Below are 13,761 nucleotides of genomic sequence, written 5' to 3'. Positions count from 1 at the left end.
ATTCCACTGCATAAATCACAATGGTTTATTCAGTTGATAGACATTTGGATTGTCTTCGTTTTGAGCTCTTATGAATATTTCAGCTATTCACTTACAAGTCTTGTTTTTGTATCCAGCCACTTTTATTGTCTTCTGACTGGAGCATTTAGTCCATTTAAAGTAATTATTGATGGGTATGTACTTACTGGTATTTTGTTGTTTTGTAGCTCGCTCTTGTCTCCTTTTTCTTTAGCTCTGTTTCCTTGTGATTTGATGACTATCTTTAGTACTGTTTGGATTTCTTTTTTCTGTATGGGTGTCTATTACTTTTTGGTTTGTGGTTATTATGTTTATATATAGCACTCTATACAAATATATGATTAAACTGCAGATCCCTTAAGTTTGAATGCATTTTAACAACTCTGCATTTTTACCTGTTCCACATTTACTACTTACATATTTTACATTTTGCTTTGTGTATCCCTTAACTACTTATTGTGGATTTAGATGTTACTACTTCTTTTAACCTTCCTACTAGCTTTACAAAGTGTTGCTTTACTACCTTCGCTGTATGTTTGCCTTTAACAATGAGATTTTTCCTTTAGTGATTTTTCATATCTCTAGTTGTGAACGGTCCACTTAAAAAAAAAAAAACCCAGTTGTTATTCTAATCAATTCATCTGGAACTACCTTGACTGGAAAAAGAAAGAAAAGCATAATGAAAAGGGAGCATCTAAAGCTTGTTATCTATGAGAGAAAGAGCAAGTTATCTCTCACCTTCAAGCCTATCTTCCACAGCCTAAAATTTTGGTGTCCGTTTACAATATTGGATGAAACTAGATCTCTGATATTTTATGTATATAGTCAGGTATGTTAACCTTGATCAAAAGCAGAACTGCATCAGGCATTACTTTTATCAAAAGATCCAATCTTTCAATGATTGCATTTCTCCAAGTATTTGACAGCAATTATTCAGGTGTCTTGCCTGTTTCTATTTTGCCTTGAAATTCCCAGACACCTAAGCCAACAATTTCTGCTTGATTAGAAGTAGCTCAGAATATGGCAGGCAGTAGGACCTTTTTTGGTCTTTAAAGAATAATTAAGTAATGTCTTGGAAGCTGAACTCTTTTCCAAGAGAACCAGTAAAAATTAATAGACCACTTCAAAGAACTGATCATGCAGCTTTTATTTACCACTTAATACCTCCTTGGGCATTGGAAAAGATTTTCCTTTCAAGACTATCACATGCTTTGCTAGCTCAGTACATATTGCAGAGGATTCTATGAAGACTTTGCATATAAAATACAAAAATCTGTTACATATACATCCATTAACAACAGTTTGTACATTACAATGGGTGCCAGTGTCGAAACAACTCCCTGTACTTCACAAGCAGCATGAATATATTGTGGCAGCAGCAGATGGGAACTTCCCCCAATGGGCAGACAGTGTTCACACAGCGCAATTGCTCCTAGAGCACAGACCGACAGTCACATCTTTTTTTCTTCGCTTTTCTCATCAGTGAATACACAAGTAAAAGGCGGGAGGGTAAAGCAGTGGGGATTTGGTGGCAATCAGCTTTTACTGTGCAGGTACACTGGATTACAGGCAGACACACTGGCAATTGTAAACTGGACACAAACATTAAAGAAATGGCTGCTCTTTATCACCAAAAAGAGAGTTTTATACTTTGTTTTGATTTCCAATTGCCAAATTTCAGGTACCTTCTTTTCACATTATCAATTAAATTTGTGATGATATGTATTCCAGGAATAAGGAATTCAGTAGGCCCTCTAAATCAGTTGCTTATGTGATGAGAAGCACTGAATATTCCTAGGGAAAAAACAATAAAGATGTTTCAGATAGCTTTGGAAAGTGAAGGCCAAAGATACAGATGTTCACAGGTCCTTTTGCCATTTGTTCACCAGTATCACCATTCCACAATTACAAACTTTCAGTTATTAACTCTTTTAAATAAGTTTGTGTGTGCATATGCACACCAACACAAGCTGCATCGGGAGACCACGAATAATGTTACTAGCTGTGCAAATGACTTGGCTGGTCAAGATGAAGGCAGTAAGTGTAAAACTTAGAAATGTGCTTAGAAAACTAAAACAAATTAATTCAATAGCACTAAGCACTAAGGTTCAAGTATCTTAGCACCTCTCTCAGCACCATGGGAAATTCCCATTATTGAGTAACAAAAAGTTTAAAAAGCATAAAATCTGATGAGGTTTTAAACTTGATACGAGCCAAGAGCACAGTTCTTGCCCTTACACTCTTACTTTCTCATAATACCTGATCTACACCGCATTCTTGCCTAGGAAGAATATCCCAGGTACTGAAAATTAAAGTCAGAGGGCACTTAGTGGAAGGGGAAATACTGATCTGAAAAACACCCAAGTCCCATGAGGACATAAGCTTTCTAAAAAACGGGGTTGATTTTTTTCTTCCCCAAACAAACACCACTCTCAAGCGGAAATCCATGATAGTTTACTTAAAATTCATGATGCTAAAACTCACAATTATATTTAGTATCAGCTAACAGGATATTTTGGTAATAAACACTTAAATTTTCATTTGTAAACTCTTTTTCCAATCAGAAGCAACCCCAGAACATAGCATATACAGTTAGGCTTAGGTACTATCTAGGGCAGTGTTTTTCAAACTATAAATAACAACCCACTTATGAGTCAGAAAATGAATTTAGTGGGTCTGAAGGGCATTCAGAATGGTGGCGGGGAGCTGGTAGGGAGAGATCAAAGCAGATCACGCTTACAGTGTATCATTTCACAAAACATTTTATTTAAATTAAAGATTTTCTATTCATCCTCTCTCTGTCTCTCTCTCACACACACAAACACACAGAGTTCTGGGTCATGATGTAAAAAGTTACTTTGACTATGGGTCACAGTCAAGAAAATTCATTTCCTACTCCAGGGGATCTTCCCAGCCCAGGGGGAAGATGTGTCTCTAGATGTGTCTCTAGCATCTCCTGCATTGGCAGATGGATTCTTTACCATAAGCACCACCCGAGAAGCTCCACTCTGGATAACAGAGGACACCAAAAATAACAACATGGAGTTTCCATCCTGCTGTTAACGTCAGTAAGGGGTCAGAATTGAATGAAAGTCAATTTTGTGCTTGGAATCCAAGGTGAGCTAGAGAGTTCTCCATTCACCCTGATAAACACTTATTTAAACTTTCCTTCCCCCTTATCTGACATCCCTGGGCAGGAGTATGAGCAGTACAAGGAAATAAAGAATCCCTAGCTGCAATTACTTACTTGGAATGATATCATGTTATTCCCAGATGGCTAATTAAAATGCTTCTCTTTCTGTCCCACAGTCATACTGTTAGCATAGAAGTGGGTAGAAAATTTTAATTTGCCTTTACTTTTGAGATTATAAATGATCTAAACCAAAGCACTTACGATATTATTGTTGGTTGGAGTTTTGCAAAATACACACCACAGACAGAATGAACAATCTTGTCCTAATCTACCTTCATTTGCTTGTAAAAGGAGGACGATTAGAATTATCACATAGAAACTGAATTTCCCCTCCCTCTCAATCTGTAAGGTTGGTAGATAACCACTAAAAGCCAACCATTTAAATAAATGATAAGACAGATGTTCAGCTTCTGAACTTCAAGAATCCAAGAGTGCTTACAAAACGGGTCAGTTCAGATCTGGTGCCAGGACTGCTGTACCTTCTCATCTTGGAATTTCTCAGGTAGGTGAAGATTAGCACTGATTGGCAGCAGGGTGTAAAAGAAAAGTATCCTGGGTAGGCCATCAAACATGCAGGTTCCAGCCTCGGCACAGGCCACCGAAAGGAAACTACATCATCTCACAGCCTATTTCTTCAGGCTACAGAAGGGGGTGTTAAACTAAGTGATTTACAGACCCCCTTCCTGAAAGGACTTTTTAAAATCTGGATACAGTTCTAAGACTTTTACGCAGGTTCCTTTGTAACTTGGTCTATTCCTTTAATGACAGCTCTAATTCTTTCAACAGCTATTTCTGTCAGTTTCACCTACAACCACCTCTCAAATATCATCCAAGCTTCCATTTACCTTATCCAGTCCAGATACTTTTAAAACATTGAGTAAAATAAAGCTAATAAGGAACAAAATTTAAGGCATTTTTTTTTTTTTATTTCAGCCAAGGAATGATGCATGCTACAGATTAATCTTTACTTTCCCCACTTGGTTTTTCAAAGAATACCACCGTTTCAAACCCCAATGAACATGGCACTTGTTTTGTTTCTTCCCCTTCTAATTTATTCCAGATTTTCAAGTGTTTTCTTCAGTAACGATGCTTTCTCCTGCAGCTCAGGTCTGCTGTCTGTCTCCATGGTTCCTAAAGACTCAATCAGGACCACTCTGCACTCAGGTGTCAAACTTTCCCACTGTTTCGATTCTGAATGGAAAGAAGAAACACAAAAGAATCCTTATAGAAGAAGAAGCAAGCAGAAAACCCAAAACTATTCTTTCTGCTTTTATGCCACACATCCTACCCCTGAAGTAAATGCAAGAACTGTTCTGCATATAATGATCACAGGTTTAATAGCTGTCTCAGAATCTAATTATTGACAATAACCTGCGGGCCTATCAGCAGGTTTCATCCTCTGCCTCCAGAGCTGCTGGGACAAAGAGAATGAAGGGACGCTGAAGCCACACAGGAGACAGGGCACACGTGACAAAAAGCCACTGCAGGGACTGAGCTGAATATATCTTCGTACAATAAGCTCAGTAAAAAAAAAAATCCTCAATACATCTGAAAATTGTAGAGACAGTTTGAACAGATGATACTTTATTACACTTTTAAGAGAGGCATAGGAGAACTACATGTATGCTCAAAGTTTTAGCAATTCAGAAGGTATGTCAGATCCTAAATCTTGTTTATGAGGTTCTGATACGTTCTGGTGATGGAGTTTCAAGCAAGACATTTCACTGTTTAGCCTCATTTTCCTCATCTAGAACGTACTCATACATATGTGGCAAACGTGAAAAGCCAGGGATATCTCTTAAGTTCCTAGCTTTCGTTTCAACAAGGAAAATGGGATTATGAGGTGTGCAATGCTACTGAATCTCAACAGCCTATTTTATGGAGCCTTGAGAGGTGTTTTAATTGCTAGGCAAGGACAGAGCCAGAATGAGAAACAGCAAATACATAAGGCTCTACAGAAAACTGTTTCATCTTCCTCATTCTTTATTCGTACGGCTAAAGTAATAAAAAACAGGAAACAGAAAAAAAAAGAAAAGAGGCCTCCTTTTGAAGTCAGTAGCAGATACACTACTGGAGAAATGCTACCAGTCTTCTGTTACCAGCAATAGAACAAACCATTAGATAAAATTGCGTCTGTATAAGACAGCTTTTAAAAAGGAAAATAGAAAAAAAAAATCAACTAAGAATCAAATTTGATGACTCAGGAAGTTAACTGTTAAATGTTTTCCTAACTTCACTTTTCAGGGAGTCATTCTGTTTACTGACATGTGTGCAGTGAGCTCTGCCCTGCCACTGTCAGCCGCATGCTGTAATTAACCAAGATTAACTAAAGATTCAGTATGGAAACTAAACTTTTTTTTAATTAACTTTAGTTCAGTTCAGTTCAGCAGCTCAGTCGTGTCCGACTCTTTGCGACCCCATGGACTGCAGCAGGCCAGGCTTCCCTGTCCATCACCAACTCCTGGAGTTTACTCAAACTCATGTCCATTGAGTCGGTGATGCCATCCAACCATCTCATCCTCTGTCATCCCTTTCTCCTCCCGTCTTCATCTTTCCCAGCATCAGGGTCTTTTCAAATGAGTCAGTTCTTCATATCACGTGGCCAAAGTACTGGAGTTTCAGCTTTAGCATCAGTCCTTCCAATGAATATTCAGGAGGAGGGTAATTACTTTACAATACTGTGGTGGTTTTTGCCATACATTGACATGAATCAGCCACAGGGGTAGTGTACATGTTTCCCCCCATCCCTCCCACCTCCCTCTCCACCCCATCCTTCTGAGTTGTCCCAGGGTACCAGCTTTGAGTGCCCTGCTTCATGCATTGAACTTGGACTGGTCATCTATTTCACATATGGTAATATACATGGTTCAATGCTATTCTCTCAAATCATCCCACCCTTGCCTTTTCCCACAGAGTCCAAAAGTCTGTTCTTTACATCTGTGTCTCTTTTGCTGTCTTGCATGTAGGGTCGTCATTACCATCTTTCTAAATTCCATACATATGCATTAATATACTGTACTGGTGTTTTTCTTTCTGACCTGCTTCACTCCAGTTTCATCCACCTCATTAGAACTAACTCAAATGTGTTTTTTTTTTTAATAGCTGAGTGATATTCCATTGTGTATATGTACCATGACTTTCTTATCCATTCATCTATCGATGGACATCTAGGTTGCTTCCATGTCCTGGCTATTGTAAACAGTGCTGCAAAGAATACTGGGATACACGTGTCTCTTTCAATTCTGGTTTCCTCGGTGTGTATGCCCAGCAGTAGGATTGTGGGGCATATGGCGGTTCTATTTCCAGTTTTTTAAGGAATCTCCACACTCTTCTCCATAGTGGCTGTACTAGTTTGCATTCCCACCAACAGTGTAAGAGGATTCCCTTTTCTCCACACCCTCTCCAGCATTTATTGTTTATAGACTTTTGGATAGCAGTCATTCTGACTGGTGTGAGATGGTTCCTCATTGTGGTTTTGATTTGCATTTCTCTGATAATGAGTGATGTTGAGCATCTTTTCATGTGTTTTTTGGCCATTTCTATGTCTTCTTAGGAGAGATGTCTGTTTAGTTCTCTGGCCCATTTTTTGATTGGGTCGTTTATCTTTCTGGTATTAAGCTGCATGAGCTGCTTGCATATTTTGGAGATTAATTCTTTGTCAGTTATTTCATTTGCTATTATTTTCTCCCATTCCAAAGGCTGCCTTTTCACCTTGCTTATAGTTTCCTTCGTTGTGCAAAAGCTTTTAGGTTTAATTAAGTCCCATTTGTTTATTTTTGCTTTTATTTCCATTACTCTGGGAGGTGGGTCATAGAGGATGTTGCTGTGATTTATGTCAGAGAGTGTTCTGCCTATGTTTTCCTCTAGGAGTTCTATAGTTTCTAATCTTACATTTACATCTTTAATCCATTTTGAGTTTATTTTTGTGTATGGTGTAAGAAAGTGTTCCAGTTTCACTCTTTTACAGGTGGTTGACCAGTTTTCCCAGCACCACTTGTGAAAGAGATTGTCTTTTCTCTACTGTATATTTTTGCCTCCTTTATCAAAGATAAGGTATCCATAGGTATGTGGATTTATCTCTTGGCTTTCTAGTTTGTTCCACTGACCTATATTTCTGTCTTTGTGCCAGTACCATACTGTCTTGGTGACTGTATCTTTGTAGTAGAATCTGAAGTCAGGCAGGTTGATTCCTCCAGTTCCATTCTTCTTTCTCAAGATTGCTTTGGCTATTTGAGGGTTTTTGTGTTGGAAAATAAAACTTTATTGAGATAATCATAGTTCATAGTGCATTAAAAGTATATAAAATAGAAGTGTACCGAATATAACACTTCATAAAGTTTGAAGGTTTTAGCTATGTATATTCAACTTTCATGTATGAATATATTAATTTACATTTTGGAGTATATGCTTCATTCAAAAGAAAAACAGAAAATAAAAAAAATTCCTAAAACATCTGCCATAAAGTCTCCTTGGCTTTCTGGTCCTCCAATCAGAAGAATCAAGAACTCACCTTCAAGTTTTTTAAGCAGCAATTCTATCACAGATAAAGCTTCTGTTCTCACAGATGAGTAGGTCTTATTTTCTAAGAAGGAAATCATATAGTTCACATTATGTTTTATATGCCTTACAAACAGTACTTTTAAGATTAAGTTAATGTTACCAAAAAAAAGACATTCAGAAATTATAAATTCAAGAAAAGATATACCTGTTCTTAAGTGTCCCTTTGACAATTATCATCAAATACTAGAAATGTGCTACAAGTCCATATTCCTTACTTCAAAAAAAAAAAAGTCATCAGTCAAATATACTAATCTCCACAACAAATGGCAATATTTAAAGGACCCATTTTAGAAGCTGGAAATCAAAACACACTATCTCAAACACACTGACTTCACAGGATACCTAAGAAAAGTCTTAAGGTTTTCACGACTCTTCATTTTAGCAAAGAACACGACACAACCCAGGGCTAAAGAGCCAACTCAGGGACACCTGGCCGGGACCAGACCTCAGGAAGACTAGTTTCTTAGCTGCCAGTTCTTTATCCAAAACCATGTGGCTACCTCCAAGGATCACCACTGAAATATGCTTCCCTGGTGTCTACTCTACACGAAGCATCTAGCTCACAGTAAAACTGTCTAGAGAAAAAAACTAACACATAACCAGACCTGAGTCAAAGAAAGAACAAAATGAGGTTATAACAGGTTGCTATGCTAAGAAGTACACAGGTGCTTAAAAAATGGTGGTGAGCTGACAACCAGACCAGGAGTCAGCTCAAAGGGGCTCCCACTGGCCAAATCTGGGACAATTTGAAAAACAAATTAATTCAGGAAAGTAATCATAAGCCAATAGGGAAATAAAGGAATGCATGAAACAATGTGGATAATAGATTAATCGAGTTCAGGAGAGGGACCTGGCTTATGAGAGGATACCTGCTGTCAAAGGGTAAATGTAGAGGATGTGCTAGAGTTGGAAAATTCTCTTAGTAAAATAAAAGCTGGCTCAGGAAAACCTATCAATGCATGCCGAATCTAGAGGAGCTATTTTGAAAACCAGCAGTACATGTACATGGTCTTAAAGTGTCTTTTCCCAGACTGGTTAGAAGATACAGTTCTGAGGAGGAGCAGGTTACTCAAATGGTCTTAAAATATGTTCTCCTGCAGGCTGCTTACCAGACAGAATGGGAAAAAACAGTAACCATACAGCAGAGAAAACTGAGTAATACCTTGGCCGGGTCATCACAATTAACCTCGCCAATGAGGGCAGATGGACACTGTGTGCCTCTTGATGGGAGAGGACACGACATCACTTACAGAGAAGCACAACTGTGAATTCATAACCCGGATCTGATCACAAGGAAACACCAGACAAGTGGCAAATGAGAAACATTCTAGTTTTAAAGCGGGGGAAGCCAAGGCCTCTGTTCAAAATTGTCAATGTCATATAAGATGGAAAAAGGCCAAGGAGACTAAAAAGATATGACAACTATCAATAAATTCACTAAATGACTCCGAGCCAGATTCCTTGAGGAGGAAAAAATTATATAAAAAACATTACTGAGTCAACTGAAAACCTAGAATATGAATGGTTAAAAATACTGCATCATTACACTATCTAAAGTTGGTAACTATGATTATGTAAAAGCAGGCACATGGAAGAACTTAGGAGAAAAGGGGCAGGATGTAAGCAATATACTTTCAAATGTTCAGGGAAAAGTATTATATGTGTACAGAAGGCAAGCCAAAGTAACTGGCACAAAATGTTAACAGGTAACCTTAGGTAAAGCGTATACAAGTATCATATGCACTATTACTGTACTTTTCTCTTAAGTTTGAAATTATTTCCAAATACAAGGTTTTAAAAAATACTGATCACAAAGGTTTTTCTAATCTAGGTGTTGAAATCCTAATTAGTTTCAGGTTAATACATTCCAGTTTGGGGGCACATATTGAGTCTATTAAATAGGAGAGTTCAGTAGTTGGTTCCATGAATTTAGTTCCCAGCACAAGGTAGGAAATATTTGAACTTTAACTCCTTGAACTTTAAAATGAAAACCCCCTTATCCATGTCAGTTTGAAAGTGAAAGTGAAAGCTGCTCAGTCATGTCCAACTCTTTGGGACCCCATGGACTATACAGTCCATGGAATTCTCCAGGCCAAGAATACTGGTGTGGGTAGCCTTTCCCTTCTCCAGGGGATCTTCCCAACCCAGGGATCAAACCTAGGTCTCCTGCATTGCAGGCGGATTCTTTACTAGCTGAGCCACAAGGGAAGCCCAAGAATACTGGAGTGGGCAGCCTATCCCTTCTCCAGGGGATCTTCCCGACCCAGGAATCAAACCAGGGTCACCTGCAGGGCAGGCAGACTCTTTACCATATCAGTTTACTACTCACCTAAAGAATATGTAATTGATTTACAAGTTTCAAGGAGAATTTCAGCCAGAGCCTCAGGATCTGCATGTTCTTCTTCTAAAAGCATTAATCTGTACAATCAGAAAGCAAGATCCAAATACTAGTTATTTCAGAAACATTAAAACCTTTCTGGCACAAATAATTCCTATCTGTATGTACTACTTTATGATGTCACTTTAGCTTTTAGTTTTTTTTTTTTTTTTTAACTTTTAGTTTTGAAATTTAAAAGAATTCCACTGATTATACATAAATGCTAAGGGGGAGGGGAAAGTAAAATAAATGACTGAACTATGAAGTGAATTACCGCTGAAAAAAGGCATTCATTGCCTGTAGGACTCCCAGCTGCACTTTCCACGTGCTGAGTTTCAGCCGTTCACACATCAGCTTGCACAGTTCCTGACGATAACAACCTGGGAAAACAGACAGATTGGGACAGAGCAGGACAGAGAGTATGAAGAAGCGAGAGAGAGAGCAAGTAAGAAAAACAAAGAACAGAGAGAGGGAGGGACAGACAGAGCGAGCCGGATTGGGGGGTGAGCGGAAGAGAGAGGGAGAGAGGAAAAAGTAAAAAAAATAAAGGCCTTTAATTAAAGCCACGAAATTTCAAAAACACTTCAGTGTGACTCTGCTCAATTCCCACAAACTTCCCTGATAAGAAATACGCCCCGCCCCCCCTCAAATCCTATGTAACTGTTCAAAAGTGATAATTATTCACTGTCAAGGCAATATCCTTCTCTACAGAACTGACGGAGAGTCAACCCCACTGGTTTCCCCTGTAAAATACCCCGGATGCCAGCCAAAGAAAGCGGGACTCTGGAGGCCTGGGGCTCCCTGCTGGACACTCACAAGCTTCTGCATGTTGCAGACTTAACTAGAGTCAATGGTGCTTTATCCCAAACCTGTTATGCCAACTGCACTCTTATTATAATTATGTAATTAATATTTTGCTAAGTGATGAAACAGGAGCATAAAACTCAACAAAGTAGTTATTTTTTAAATGCTTCAGAATTTAGTAAGGTTCACAAATGTAAAGATGAATAGGGGTTAAGAATCTAGATTCTGCATTTGAACTGCTTCCTAAGAAACTGATTTCTTTCTCCATTATAAATAAATAAAACCAAAAAAAAAGGGAAATAAAACCAGAAAATGAAGAAGCTACATTATGAGTAAGATGTATATGAGAAGCCAGTGTGGAACAAATTCTCAAAGGCCTTTGCCCTTCCCCTGTAACTGGTACATGAATGTACATCTCTTATTCCTCACACTAAGACTGCCGTGTATGTGTATCATCTTTTTATATAACTCCCTATTTGAATTTTTTCTACCTATCAAGCAAAAGCTAATGAAATCAAATAAGTGGGTTTCCACTGCAGTCTAAACATAACACCAAGAAATAAAACCTCTTACAAATCTGTATCTCTGGGAAAACCCATCCTATACATAGCAATATACTTTTTGAAGTTCACACAAAGGATGGCAAGTCTCAATGACACTCTTAAGTGTGATTTTAGATACATCCAAAATATTAAAAAACAGACATTACTTTGCCGACAAAGGTCTGTCTAGTCAAAGCTATGGTTTTTCCAGTGGTCATGTATGGATGTGAGAGTTGGACTAGAAAGAAAGCTGAGCGCAGAAGAATTGATGCTTTTGAACTGTGGTGTTGGAGAAGACTCTTGAGAGTCCCTTGGAGTTGGTGACAGACAGGGAAGCCTGGTGTGCTGCAGTCCATGGGGCTGCAAAGAGTCAGAACTGAGCGACTGAAGCAAACTGAATCACAGAAAGTCAACCATGCTTTTCATAAGATTCAGGAATATTCAGATGTAGGATGCACTGCAAGGACCAACACAAGGCAAACTCCCACTAACTACAACCTGACCCGCGAGTAAAGGTTTACTGTTTATTTAAACCGTGGGCTTCCCTGGTAGCTCAGCTGGTGAAGGATCCACCTGCAGTGTAGGAGACCCCAGCTCGATTCCTGGGTCAGGAAGATGCCCTGGAGAAGGGATCGGTTACCCACTCCAGTATTCTTGGGTTTCCCTCGTGGCTCAGCTAGTGAATAATCCGCCTGCAATGCAGGAGACCTGGGTTTGATCCCTGGGTTGGGAAGATCCCCTGGAGAAGGGAAAGGCTACCCACTCCAGTATTCTGGCCTGGAGAATTCCATGGTCTGTATAGTCTACGGGGTCACAAAGTCAGACATGATTGAGAAACTTTCACTTTCACTTTTCACTTGGAAAGATAATGCTCAATTCTGCAAATCTCTCAGAAAGTTATGAGTTTCTCAGGCAGACAGATTTCATTTGCTTATTGAAGGTTGAGCAACAATTCCATTAATTTTGAGACAAAGAGACCCCACTAGTAAGTTCCATGGATCTCTCAGAATACAGTGCCATAAACAAGACCAACAGAATTCTTTTTATAGTCAAATTATCTACATAAAATGTATCACAGTTGTTATGGTTGTTTAGTCACCAAGTCATGTCTGACAGGCTCCTCTGTCTATGGGATTCTCCAGGCCGGAACACTGGAGTGGCTTGCCATTTCCCACAAATTCACATGCTGAAGTCCTAACAACCCTAAGTATTTCAGAATGTGACTGTGCTGGGAGATGGTTTTCACAGAGACTATTAGGGCCCTAATCCAAGATGACTGGTATATAAGATATAAGAACATTAGGACATAGAGACATGGAATGCCATTTACAAGCCAAGGAAAAAGAGCCCAAAAGAAACCTCAACACTGTTGACACCTTGGTCTCAGACTTCTAGTCTCCAGCCTTTGAGAAAAGAAGCCGCCCAGTGTGCAGGACCACGTTACAGCACCCACACCAAACCAACGCGGCCGTCAGTGAGATCCTCTGCCAGCACAGGGCTTCTCTGGATAATGCTCTCCAGTCACCTACAGGAAACCGCAGCTGTGAATCAGCACACAGAACGCCTCTGCGCTCGTGAAGGGACTCCTGCCCACAGCGGCACTTCTCGAGACGCAGGTTCTGCCACTTACGCTGGGTCTCTGCACTTCGGGGCCAGGCTTTGCCCAGGCTCTCAAAGGCTCCCAGCAGAGATTCCAGCTGGAGCTCCTTTTCCTTCTCATTCTCATCTTCATTTTTGGTTGTCCGGACTCCAATGCTTTCAGGTGAGTTCTAGGACATGGCAAAGAAAAAGCAAGCAGATTAAAAAATTTTTTTTCTTTCAAGTTCCAAGTATACTATTAAAATATTCAGGGTAGCAGAGTATGAGATGTTCACCAGGAATTAAATGCTAAATTCTCTACCATGGGTCGTCCTATTCATTAAAAGAATTTCAAACAGGAAGACTACATCTCTCCAATAAACTTGGGCGATCCTGTAGAGGAACCTGTGGGCAAAGGTGAAAACACCTATCGCATATATGGTATTTTGAGCACAACACAGAAAGGGTGGCATTACAATCATGGAATTAAAGGAGAAAGAACTCTATAACGATCTAAATCCAAACTCCATCTTTTTAAGACAAGCAAATAAGCTGAGAAGTGACTTGTCCAGCTGGCTGGTGAAATAATCCATTTAAAATATAGGTCTCCCAAATCCATACACTACCATTATGTATGTAACAGAAATTAAACAATTTTTTTACAACTGCAAAATGGCATCAACACAAGA

At 39.2% G+C, this 13,761-nt stretch overlaps 1 protein-coding gene across 3 annotated transcripts in view; it reads right to left on the bottom strand.

Moving 5' to 3' along the window:
- Positions 1-4,115: 4,115 nt before the first annotated feature.
- The window catches only part of ECPAS (Ecm29 proteasome adaptor and scaffold), a 106,198-nt gene continuing 96,552 nt past the window's right edge, over positions 4,116-13,761 (bottom strand). For all 3 annotated transcript variants that reach the window (XM_070459297.1, XM_070459295.1, XM_070459296.1), the window contains 5 exons: positions 13,125-13,263; positions 10,423-10,528; positions 10,101-10,189; positions 7,722-7,793; positions 4,116-4,402 (listed from right to left, as the gene is read on the bottom strand). In XM_070459297.1, the coding sequence (XP_070315398.1) occupies positions 4,263-4,402; positions 7,722-7,793; positions 10,101-10,189; positions 10,423-10,528; positions 13,125-13,263 (546 nt within the window). In that variant the 3' untranslated portion in view covers positions 4,116-4,262. The remainder of the gene's footprint in view (positions 4,403-7,721; positions 7,794-10,100; positions 10,190-10,422; positions 10,529-13,124; positions 13,264-13,761) is intronic.

Source organism: Odocoileus virginianus, chromosome 31 (genome assembly GCF_023699985.2).
Source record: "Odocoileus virginianus isolate 20LAN1187 ecotype Illinois chromosome 31, Ovbor_1.2, whole genome shotgun sequence".
In the NCBI taxonomy this organism is placed as follows: Eukaryota; Metazoa; Chordata; class Mammalia; order Artiodactyla; family Cervidae; genus Odocoileus; species Odocoileus virginianus.
Note: the sequence above shows the minus strand (reverse complement) of the source record. Positions and strands in the feature narration are given on the sequence as shown.